At 38.8% G+C, this 13190-nt stretch overlaps 1 protein-coding gene across 7 annotated transcripts in view; it reads right to left on the bottom strand.

Annotated features, from left to right (window-relative positions):
* LOC137005266 (eukaryotic translation initiation factor 4 gamma 1-like) overlaps window positions 1-13190 on the bottom strand; it is a 50144-nt gene that overhangs the window by 18059 nt on the left and 18895 nt on the right. For 6 of the 7 annotated variants that reach the window (XM_067366086.1, XM_067366085.1, XM_067366089.1 and 3 more), the window contains 7 exons: window positions 11176-11315; window positions 7458-7550; window positions 4356-5301; window positions 3198-3280; window positions 2553-2748; window positions 1535-1668; window positions 1332-1451 (listed from right to left, as the gene is read on the bottom strand). In XM_067366086.1, coding sequence (XP_067222187.1) covers window positions 1332-1451; window positions 1535-1668; window positions 2553-2748; window positions 3198-3280; window positions 4356-5301; window positions 7458-7550; window positions 11176-11315 — 1712 coding nt within the window. Of the gene's footprint in view, window positions 1-1331; window positions 1452-1534; window positions 1669-2552; window positions 2749-3197; window positions 3281-4355; window positions 5302-7457; window positions 7551-7962; window positions 8521-11175; window positions 11316-13190 lie in introns of those variants that run through there. The other variant, XM_067366092.1, reaches the window with a different exon arrangement.

Here is a 13190-nt window from a genome sequence, read left to right as displayed (position 1 = left end):
AGAACGACAGACAGAACAATAGAACGACAGACAGAACAATAGAACGACAGACAGAACAATAGAACGACAGACAAAATGAAAGAACAGACAAAATGAAACAACAGACAGAACGAAACAACAACGTTAGAACAGACAAAATGATAGAAACGGTAGAAACGATAGAGCGACAGACAGAGTGATAGAACCACAGACAAAATTATAGAACGACAGACAGAACAAAACGACAGACAACGAAACAACAACAGACAGAATGACAGACAACATGATAGAACTGACAAAATGAAACAACGACAGACAGAACGAAACGACGACAGACAAAATGATAGAACAAGACAAAACGATAGAACGACAGACAGAACAATAGAACGACAGACAAAACGAAAGAACAACAGACAGAACAATAGAACGACAGACAAAACGATAGAATGACAGACAGAACAATAGAACGACAGACAGAACAATAGAACGACAGACAAAACGATAGAATGACAGACAGAACAATAGAACGACAGACAGAACAATAGAACGACAGACAGAACAATAGAACGACAGACAAAACGATAGAATGACAGACAGAACAATAGAACGACAGACAGAACAATAGAACGACAGACAAAATGAAAGAACAGACAAAATGAAACAACAGACAGAACGAAACAACGTTAGAACAGACAAAATGATAGAAACGATAGAGCGACAGACAGAGTGATAGAAACACAGACAAAATTATAGAACGACAGACAGAACAAAACGACAGACAACGAAACAACAACAGACAGAATGACAAGACAACATGATAGAATTGACAAAATTAAACAACGACAGACAGAACGAAACGACGACAGACAAAATGAAACAGACAAAATGATAGAACAAGACAAAACGATAGAACAACAGACAGAACAATAGAACGACAGACAAAACGAAAGAACGACAGACAGAACAATAGAACGACAGACAAAACGATAGAATGACAGACAGAACAATAGAACGACATAGAAAATGAAAGAACAGACAAAATGACAGAACAAGACAAAAGATAGGACAGACAAAAGATAGAACGACAGACAAAACGAAACGAAACAGCGATAGAATGACAGACAAAACGACAGAATGACAAAACGATGGAACGACAGACAATAACACTACAACAACAAACAAAACGATGGAACGACAGACAAAAACGATACAACAACAGATAAAGCGATAAAACGACAGAATGATAGATGTATAGATAGAACGATAGACTATTCACAGTAAAAATAGTGCAGACCAGTAAAATATCGTTCAGAAAAGCTTGCATTTCATGTGACATTGCCATGGTAACTGACCGGGCCACGCCCACCAGCTGACGGACGGCCAAGATTGGCAAACGAAGGCGTGAAATCCGGACCACAGTTCATTCCAGGTAAGCGACTCGGATCCAGCTGCCTTAGGGGAGTTTTATTGGCCTGCCGAGAGAGAACACACTGTAAACACATCAGGTACTTTATCTGAGTTTGTGTGTGTGAGTGTGTGTGCTGGCTTTAGTTACCTTATCCAGCACTACGTCTGAGATTTGCGGCAGACCCTCAGGTTTGTGCATGCTGGCACTGATGAACTGAAAGCCGAGCAGAAACTCTCGGTCGTATTTCTTCTTCTCCTCTGGGTTCAGGGGTTTCCATTGTTCTGTGGGAAACAATGAACACAATTTCAACAGCAGTCCAGTGATCCTTTTTTCTCAACATACAATGTCGATTTCTTGGTGATGCCTATAATGCAATTTTAAAAAGTTTGTCATTCCCAGTGTGCTAAAACTCCTGTAGATTTTGGAACTGACACACTTTTGTTACATTTTGTTAAAGGGGACCTATTATGCCTCTTTTCACAAGATGTAATATAAGTCTTTAGTGTCTCCAGAATGTGCCTGTGAAGTTTCAGCTCAAAATACCCCACAGATCATTTATTATAGCTTGTCAAATCTGCCCCTATTTGGGCAAAAATACACAGTTTTTGTGTGTGTCCCTTTAAATGCAAATGAGCTGCTGCTCCCGCCCCCTTTCCAGAAGAGGGAGGGCCTTTAGAAGTTTGTGCTTCGGTTTCTCAACAACAAAGCTGGAGAATCTCACGCAGCCAAAATGAGGATTGTCAGTAACGGTGTTCAGCTTTACATTGTTCAAACTGGAGTCTAGCCGCATTTCCGTTACAGATTTGCGCAAAACCTTTGTGATATTTTCTAAATGTCGATAAAAAATTATTGCGAAATGACAGCGTTTCAATTTACCAAAATCTTTATCAAAATAAAGACGATTTCTTCCTGCTTCATGTTTTGATTAATTAATTTCTGCCCTCCACATGTGCTGCAGGTTTTTTCTTTGTTTTCATCAAGCATTTTTGTCTTTTCCATGCACTTTTTTGGTTTCGTGAAGTTGCAACAGAATAGCCACATAATAATCGGCTTGGTCAATATATTTGTCACTAAGCGTTAATTTGCAACTAATGTCTGAATGATTATATTACATAAGTACATCAACTATAAAATTATCTGATGCATATTATTTATCCCACGTTACCTGCTTTATACTGGTATTTCTGTTCTGTGGGTGAGGTTGGTGTCGGACTCTGCGGTTTGATGTTTTCAGCATCAAGTTTATCTTCTTTCTCCTCCCACGTCTCATCCACATCTTCAGCAGGGGGCGGAGCCACTGGAGCAATGTTCTCTGGCTCTGCCTTCACTGCAGGTGCGACCTCTGGCTCAGGTGGTGTGGGCTTTAAAATAAGACAGCAGGTTAAGTTTAACTTAAAAAGGCCTATTCACACCAAACACAAATGCACCATATGCATACCGACCAATAAGTTACAAGCTCAAAATAATATTAATAATAATAAACAATTGTTATTATCATTTTCTCCATCACTTTATCATTCAGAATTGATCATTCCATGCTAGAAGACAAATCTATAACATTTTTCTGATGGGTTGAATTTTGCACTGTGAGTGAAATCTGTATTTTCAAAACTTTTTTTTGCATTAAAGCCCGTAAATGTTTAAAAAAATATTTAGTCTGGGATTCACATTACTCACTGAAATGAAAGTTGTTGCATAAAAGCATCAGCCAAATGTACATAACGAACAGGCCTTGAACTATGCTATTGTTGTTGAATGAATACAAAGAAGCAGTTTCTGGGCATAAAACAGTTGGCGCTCTTCTACACACCTCTTTGAAGGCATCAAGAAGATCTCCCGCCTCCTTCTTGTTCAGGTCTTTCATTTTTCTCTTCTTCTTTGGCACAGAAACCACTGCAAATACACAAACACACACTGAGTATGAAGACATGCACTATTGACTAAACAGTGTGGCTGCATCAAATTCCAACAGAGGACAGTGGAAAGAGCTTTAGGCCAGAAACATTCTCTATGCAAGTACACAAATGGTAATGTTTCTGTCTTACAATAATTAAAATGATCACAAAAGTACTGAGTTAAAAGTTTATAGTTCAGATATAAACAGTGATGACTACAGTAGTGATTAAAATATAGCAAATCCTCTTTTGGAAGTAACATGGCACCTCAAATATCGATTATACTGATAACACTGTTGCGCCACTAGGTGGCGACAAGTGACTATTAAAAATCTATTTGTCATTAAATCATTCATTCAGGAGATTTGTAAAAAAAAAAAAAAAAACGATGATTCTTTCAGTAATGAAACAAGTGAAGTTTTTATGAGTGAGTCATTGAATCATTCAATCTAAAGATTCGTTCAAAAATGCATATTAATGCAGTAATGAAACAAGTCTTCATGAGTGAGTAATTGAATCATTAACTCAAGGGATTTGTTCAAAAATGCAGATTCATCCAGTAATGAAACAAGTCAAGTCTTTATAAGTGTCATTGAATCATTCATTCAAAACTTTTTTTTAAATAATCATTCTAATTAAACATTTTTGAATAGACTACAGCAATTAATATTTTGTCAGAAACTCCAGTAATTTACATGTTATTTTATTTAGTTGTCTGTTCAGAATCGTGATCTCCATTTGAAACAAAAAATTGTGATTCTCAGTTTATCCATAATCGTGCATCTCTAGAAGGTATCAAACCTCAGAACTCAAGGGGGCGCTAGAGTTTCCTTCAAATATTAAACCAGGCGTGTTATTCTTTAGGTAGCTAGATATAAACATGTTGACATTATCTTGCTCAGCTACATTCTCTTAAAACTTGCTCAGTATGACTGACGGCAGAAGTTTATGCTAATGCCTACTATATCTCGCCTTGCGACACATTGTTGTGAACTAAACTAAAACTATTGAAAATTGAAACAAATACTAAGATAACACTGCCAATGAGTTATGAACTGCCTTACGACACGCACCTTGCGAAGTACTCTCAGAGGGCGTGGTCTGTGTAGTGGGCGTGTCCTCTCGCTCTTCTGTTGGAGGGGGCGTGGCTTTAGAAACATGCGCAACAACCTCTGAAGGGGCAGTGGCTTCCCTCAAAAGTGGTTCGGGGATTTCCTTGGCAGCGAGGGAAGGTATCTCCTTGACGACAGGTGGAGTTTCCAGGACTTGTTTAGTAGGCGTCTCCTTGACATCAGGCATTTCCTTGACAACAGTTTCCTGCGTGAGGGCTTCCACATCAACCGCTGTAAGTGCTTCCTTGGCAACTACAGGGATGGTTGCCTTGACAACAGGAGCGGGGGTCTCCTTTACAACAGGAGCGGCAGTCTCCTTGACGACAGGAACAGAGATCTCCCTGACAACCGGAGGAATAGGCTCCTTGACAACTGGAGGAATAGGCTCCTTGACAACTGGAGGAGTAGGCTCCTTAACAACAGGAGCTGGCACTTCCTTAACAACCGCAATGGGAGTCTCCTTGACAACCGGAGGAGGAACAGTCCTATCAGGGATTTCCGTGGTAACTGGTGGTGCTTCTTTAGTGATGTCCGGCTCAGCAATAGGGCTGATGTCTCTTGCTGGGACTCCATTGAACAGCTGGAGCTCTTCCGGCTGCACTATTGGAGATTCCAGTGCAGTCTCCGCCTGGGGGGCGGGGACAGGCAGTGTTACAGTCACAGGCCCATCCTCTTTGATTTTAGTGGGTGTGGCTTCTGCACCATTAGAGGGGGGCGGTTCCACCACAGTGGGCGTCACATGGGCTTCGTCTACAGGTGCTGGGGGTGGAGCATCTACTGTATCACTTATCGGACTGACAGGGGGCGGAGTCGGCGGGGCATCGGGTATCGGGCTTTCACCTGGAGGGATGGGAAACTCCGCCCTTGTTGTCATGATGACTGCAGGTGTGGCGTTGTCACCGTTGGGCTTTAAGGAATAGTTTATGCAAAAATTAAAGTTCATTATACATTATTTGTGCGAAATATCAGAAACCAGATTATTAAAGTCACAGCTTTGATTTAAAGGCACAATATTTAATTTTACACCACTAGAGGTCGCTTATTCAAAACAAAAGCATAGCTCGATGATGCCAAGATTGAGCATGGAATCATGGGAGATGTCGTCTTTGCGGCAATCCGACGGGACTCGGGCAAAAATCATGTTCATGGATGAGATTATTAATGCTACTGTATTATGAAGCAAAGCAGGGCGAGTGCTGTGGGAGCTGAACGAGGGCGCTGGAGCGATTGCTAATAAGAGGCGAGCGCGACATGTCTCGAGAGCAACAGAGCTTTTATTATGCCAAAGTCGCCGCTTCTGCTTCTTCTGGTCAACTGTATGTAGGGTAACGTCTTTGGTGTTTCCATGGTTTTTACAAAATAAAACCAGAAATCGAGGGTAATACGGGTATGAAGTCATTGATAGGCGATGTATGGATGGTCCGATTCCTGCATAAAATTGCTTATTTCTCTGGATTTAAACATTCCTGGAAACATTTGGGATAATGTAAGTACACAAGTCAACAAAATATATAACACTGTTCTAGTGGTTTTTGGATAATTTAATACAAAAATCTTACATATTGTGCCTTTAAATATATTTATGATTAAATATGATTCTGAATCATTAAACGGTTATTTCACCCAAAAATGAAAATAATGTCGTTTATTACTCACCCTCATGCTGTTTTGGTGCGCCAAAAAACAAAATAACGACTTATTTAGTGATGGCTGATTTCAAAACACTGCTTCAGGAAGCTTTGGAGCGTTATGAATCAGTGTGTCGAATCAATGGTTCGAAGCGCCAAAGTCACGTGAATTCAGCGGTTTGACACGCGATCCGAATCATGATTCGACACGCTGATTCATAACGGTCCAGAGCTTCATTAAGCAGTGTTTTGAAATCGGCCATCACTATATAAGTCGTTATTTTGTTTTTTTGCCGCACCAAAAATATTCTCGTGGCTTTATAATATTAATATTGAACCACTGTACTCACATGAACTGATTTAAATATGTTTTTAGTATATTAATGGATCTTGAAAGAGGAAATGTCATTGCTGGATATGCAGGCCTCACTGAGCCATCGTGAAACGGCATGAGGGTGAGTAATAAATGACATTTTCATTTTTGGGTGAACTAATCCTTTAAATGACATTGAGCTTTTACGACAGCTAATCATTGTTTGAGGATACCATTAAATAAAACAAAATAGAAAAACAATTCTCAGTGACTTCTCATATGAAACACGCATTTATTTTGTTTTGTTGTTATTTAGTTTGTGTACTTGGTTTTGGCACTTGCTATGTGAACACACACACACAAACACACACAAAAAAGTACATGATTCACACTAGTCAAAAACGTTTGAAAAAATATTTGGTATTGCGGCCAAAAAAAATCTTACTACAAGCTCGTTTTTGAGATATCAACCTCAAATTTGGAGCACAACTTGTTCAGATCTATGGCTTTGGTAGTATATTTATGCATTTTTCATAATAATAATAATAAACTTAAACGTCTAGAACTTTTTTTTACTTAAGCAATAATGTGCCAAGTGTCATCTTTAAAAAGAGACAAACTTAAGTCTGTGACAGTTTAAATATGGAAATTTCATTTTCCGGTATATGCACAAAAAGTGGTTAACAGGTAATAAATGGATCACAACTATTCCATAAATATAACGTAGTACCATAAAATACTCTAAAAATACAAAAATATTAAATAAAAATCATTATCAAACTAAAATATAGTAGTTATTTCATTAATAATTTTTTTCCTGGTACGTGAGCAGCACTAGAGGGTTAACTCCAAATATAGATCACTTCAAAATAAATGTTTAATGTTGTAGATTATCGGACAGGCTGTCAATTCATAAAATAATGAGCTGTGTTTTCACAGAAGTCAGCATATTTATAATGTAAATCATGACCCAAAACATGTCATGATGACAAAATTATATCCCAATATATAATTTCATGAAGTTAAATGAAATTTGCATCAGTATTGATGGCAAGTCATCTGGACCGGCATGAGGGTGTGTAAAGGACAAAACGTTTGGGTGTTCAGGTGTGTGCGAGTTACCTGTGGAGGCGTAGGTGTCAAGCCACTGCGACCTCCTGACATGATCTCTTCTGTGATGTCACGACCTCCCTGATTAGGGTCTCTGATCCTGATCTAGAGAGAAGCATTTAAAACACGTAACAAAGAATGAGAACATGAGACAGACACAAGTTGACATGCACCACATGGAAAAGACGTTATGAACAACAAGAAAACAACAACAACAGCGAGTGATTTAATCCAAGAAGCATTTATCAGTGCTGTAAGAGACAAAATATGCTGCGAATGTCTCTGGCAAACACACAGACACACACGCACAACGTGGAGCACCTTATAAAGAAGAGAATGCACAAGAGCCTGGAAAACTTTCACACGGTCTCTTAAAACTCACACAAACTCAAAGCAGTACGTTTGCCCAACTTAACTATCGCAATGAATTATATATTGGCTCACCAGGTCAACGAGACAAACACCCACACAGACAAACAGACATGCACACACACGCATGAGACAGCACATTCCCTACCTTCCTCCCCTCGGACGGAGAGGTTGAGCTCTGCTAGGCCCGGCTCATCCTGGGGCTGAAGTTTAAACTGAGCCTAACTCGGACACACTAAACGGGGCAGCACATTCACACACAGCCTGGGCCGACGTGGGCCTCAAACTCTCTCTCACGTACAGGAGAGGAGGGAAGGAAAAACAGAGTGAGAGAGAGAGAGAATTTGGCCTTGTGAAACGAGTGCACAGGAATGTGGAACGCCCACCACACTGAACAGAGGGAGAGAGAGAGACGGGGGTGGAGACTGAGAGCCACGTGGAGCTCCAGAACTGAACTCACTGACTTTGCCATTTTAAATAGTTCAAAACTGACATGAGAAATGCCACAAAAGATTTCTATTTCAAATAATTGCTGTTCTTTTGAACTTTCTACTCAAAGAATCATGAAAATAAAATATATATACACTCGAAAATATGAAGCAGCACAACTGTTTTCAACATTGATGATAATAATAAATGTTTCTTGAGCAGCAAATCATCATATTAGAATGATTTCTGAAGGATCATGTGACACTGAAGCCTGGAGTAATGATGCTGAAAATTCAGCTTTGATCACAGAAATAAATTACAGTTTATGATATATTCACATAGAAAACAGCTATTTTGAATTGTAATAATATTTCATTTTTTTACTGTATTTTTAATCAAAATAAATGCAGCTTTGGTGAACAGAAGAGACTCTTTCAAAAACATTTTAAAACTTTTGAATGCAGGGTTTGAAATTAAAATGCCAATTTGGCTACTAAATTTGAAAGTTGCAGGGCATTTAGAACTTCATTTAAAAATGATATAAAAATATCAGAAATAAAATAGAGATAATCAATGACAAAGCTCAGATTTAAGTGTGTTTATTATTAAATCTGATTCTTGATCACTGAATGCTGTTCATCTTTATGAGGATACCAAAAAATAAAACAGAAATGAAAACAATTCTCAGTGACTTATAAAAGAGCATTTACTGCAAATAAAGCTCAATCCAAAATTAGTTTAATGGAAAATACGTGGACAGACCATCTCACAAAAATCATAATTTTATTTATTTTTTGGCTCAAAGCATGTCATGATGACAAAATTATATCCCAACCTGTAATTTCATGAAGACAAAATTCCCATGTCCTTCACAGCAGTATTGACGGCAAATGTTTCTGCAACTATATTATATAGTACATTCATTCATATATTATATAATACAACGGTTTGTTGCAGCTCTCTCGCTCTGTCATGCCAACAGTGTCTCTCTCTTTTCTCCGCCTCTTTTCTTCCTTCCACAACTTTCGCTCAGTTTCTATTCCTCTGAAATGTAATCTCACTGGCGGACTGAATGCGAGACCCGAGAACTCAAAGTCCACTGCAGTTTCCCAGCTGTGAGCTCACAGAGACCCTGATAACAGCAGCAAAAACATGCTCAACACGTCCCATACTAAACCGCTGATGCTTCACCAGTGTCTTTTGATGGAAATGACCTTTAACCGGCTGTGAAATTTAGCAGTGTATCAGTTTGACACAAAACAACGGGACAATGCATTTCAAGCTGAATGCTCAATGCTGCCTTTTTTGTGGTGATGCTTCTACTTAGAGTCCCCATGAAATCAAAACAATTTTTTTTTTTTTTTATTCAATTCATCTGTGCACATTTTTTGTAAATTCATGTGCCTCGTAATCTTGCATCAGAATATCTTCCTCTCCCTCTTGCAGCATCTCTTCTCTGATGACGAGGGCGGGGCAACCTGTCACTCACATGAGATCCACCAATAGCAAATCACAACCATCCAATCAATTCCCCACAGACAAAATCAAGCCCTGTCCTACATTTGTTCTTCTTCTATTTCACTCGTATATACAGCACAATAGGGAAGAAAATATGCTAATATCTGTCCACTTTTTCAGCAGTCTTGGTTAAAGAAGTATTTTTTCCCTCTGTCTGTTAAAGAGTTATTAGCCATAAACCAAACTAACCCACCACGAGGTGAATCATAACATAACTTAATAACCAAATAAACTGTAATGACAAAAAGCACTGTGAGCAATGCAATAAAAAAAGTGCTCAAAAAAACATAAAATAGCCGATTTAAAGTATAGAAACAATGTTTCTTAAATTTAGTGCAAAATAACCAGATGTGTTGTGTACCAAGTCAAGTTAAATTTATTTCTATAGTACTTTCACAATTACACATTGTTTCAAAAATGTTTATAATATCTTCATGCCTAAGTCACATTTATCATATTAGTACTGGGTGATAAATATTGTTTACACTTTGCAGTGATATAAGCAATCAGAGCGCTGAGTGTACTGTATTTATGTGGATAAAGTTGGATATAATATATATCCAATAATATATTTTACATAGGTTCATGGGTAATGCAGTTCTTTACCAGCAATGGCACTGTTAAACATGATTTTTTTTTAAAACTGAAGACGAAATAACGTTGACTGATGACTTCGACAGAAGTTTAAATAAAGCAGAGCTTATGGCAGATCTGTCTTTACAGTCTGTTAGTATTCAACATTGATTTCCCCATGGAGAAAATGAATGGGAATTTATGGAACCCGACTGTTGCCATGAGATGAATCTGGTATCGCAGCAACAGAAGTTCTAATTCGGAGGTTCTGTCCTTGACGTGTAATTCTATCACTGTGTTTGAAAACATTATCTTAGCTGCTTTGTAAAATCCCAATGCTTTCATTTAGGACACGAGCATCATCAGGTCTGAGAGGGACAAACCAAACCAGAAGCTTTTAAAAATTTATTCAAAACAAGCATCAAGCACAGCAGGCTTGTGTGTTAATGATGAAAACTTCCTCCAAAATTCAGGTGAATCTTTGCAAACAATTTCAAACAGAAAAGATCTTATCAAACTTTGATTAATGCACATAAATGTCTTCGCAAATCACATCGACCCAGAGAGCCAGTCATTTCAGTCAGACCTGATTTAATCACTTTGTGGCAATTAAAGAGGCATGAAATTAACAAATTAATCTGGATAGATGACATACGGCTCAATAAAATGATTGCTGACCAAAATGATTGTTAATTTGCAAATAAATTGCTGATAAAAATGTCAAATTAACAACCTTAACAGCAATATTATCTGGTACTGTAAGAGATGCAAGTAAAAAAAAATATATAAAGAAATCCCAAAAAACATTCACAGAAGCTGTAGCTGTCGATTCATGTCTTACCTGCTTACGTTCCCGTCTGGGCGGAGCTTGCTGCTGTTGAGGGGGAGGGGCCTGTTGCGGCTGGGGGGCGGGGTTCATGATAACAGGCGCAGGGGCAACAGGGGGCGTGAACTGGGGCTGAGCAGGGTAATACGCCCCGGCTGGAAGAAACACACAAGAGGAAAAGTTACAAATGTCTCAGACTTTGTCGAAATGCCTGTGCATGGGTTTATATCAGATCAGTGTTATTGCAATATCACCCAATTCAGATTTACTCATCCTAAACGTCACGTAGAAGAGAAAAACTGTGGCTGGCAAAGTGAAGCACACTTTAAAAGTCTCTTAGGTCAGTTGAAGTGAAAGGAGTTAACAGCACAAAACACTGAATTATCAGCGATTCGTAGCCAGGTAAATGCACGCACACACACACACACACACACACACACACACAACCCTCCTTTAGCAAACAAAATCTGTCACAGCCAAATTTATATTTGAACTGCACACCCTCAGAAAACAACCACAGCTCTCATCTACATAAACGCTGGTGGCCTGTATAGTTATTTTAATGTCCTTAAAAGCACAGTCCAGCCAAAAATGAAAATTCTGGCATTATATACATACTTTCTTGTCATTCCAACCCTGTGTGATATTAAATACACCAGCTCTTTTCTACACCACAACAGTTCAGAGTGATCGAGACATGGTGTTACACTATGGTGACATGGTGTTACAGGATTAAAGGGGTCATGACATGGATTTTATTATTTTAATATGTTACTTGAGGTTCATTTTCAACCCCCATTCTGAGCCTCTGTCTGAAATGATTCATTTTTAAGGCGCAGCTCCTTTAAGGCTTGTCAGTAAACGGCCATTGTTATGATTGGCTAACATCATTGCATAGGAAACCGTATAAGCACCCACTCGCTATCGAAAACTATCCATATAAACCATCATTTACAAAGCATTATGAAGTCATTTATTTACGGTTTGTGATACAGCTGCTGTAAGATCCAATTCAGTCTGCATCAGTAATCAAATGTTTCTTTGTGAACTCTCTATTACACTGTGCCTCATTTACAAAACAAAATGCTCCGAACAAACATATAATCTTCTGGAATGCCATTAAAATAAATCATCCACTTGTTTCCGATGCTGGGATCCTTCTGAAGTCTGTACAGAGACTCAAACCAGCTGTTTAAAGTGGACGCATCAAAGCGAAGGTTCTTTCACTCTTCCATTTGTCCTGTTGTCGACAGACTCAAGCGTGTGGAGTATGTCAGAAACCGAACGCACATCTGTATACTGTATCAGCGTAGACAGCGTCAGTGATTATAATAACTTCTATTTGCTTTTGACGCAACACTCACATGAGTCACATCCAGTGTAGGCAAATGTCAGCCATTAAGCGTATGAACGCCAATAGGCAGGGCTTATGGTACAATGATGTATAACTATTTGTTGATGTGATATGCAAATCCATTTTAATCTAGTGTATATTATAGGCTATTATTATTTGTATTAACATTTTAACTTCATATAAATCTGTCTATGAAAAACAAATGCCAAGTGTAGTAATTTACTATTTAAATTAAATTAAGAGAGAGGAAAAACTCCCTCAAACTCCTCTTACCTAATCATAAGATCACTTTAAAGTGTTCCGATTGGTTGTTTCTTTCTTCAGTCAATCTATATGTCAAATCCAGCACAACTCGCATTACTGAGGGAGCATTGTTGACCGGAGCCAGCTGAGACTAAATATAGTCAAAACCCACAGAAAGACAGACAGCAAGGCTGTAACCGAGAGTCTGAGACGGGTGAACAAGAGAAATCACAGTCACGTACCCTCAGAGCTGCTGCTGGACGCTCTGTTGCCCATGTTCCCCTCTCTGAATGTCCGCCTCGATGCTTTCCCCTCTCTGTGCGTCTACACTGAACTCAACTCCTCCCTTGTCTAACCTGCGTTCCCTGTCTGCATGTGGCGCCACAGGTCAGTGAGTCCTCTGGGTGTCGTGAGAGACACACTGAAGATGGAC

The sequence above is a fragment of the Chanodichthys erythropterus genome, chromosome 17 (genome assembly GCF_024489055.1).
Source record: "Chanodichthys erythropterus isolate Z2021 chromosome 17, ASM2448905v1, whole genome shotgun sequence".
NCBI lineage: Eukaryota > Metazoa > Chordata > Actinopteri > Cypriniformes > Xenocyprididae > Chanodichthys > Chanodichthys erythropterus.
This window is presented reverse-complemented; position numbering and strand designations above follow the sequence as displayed.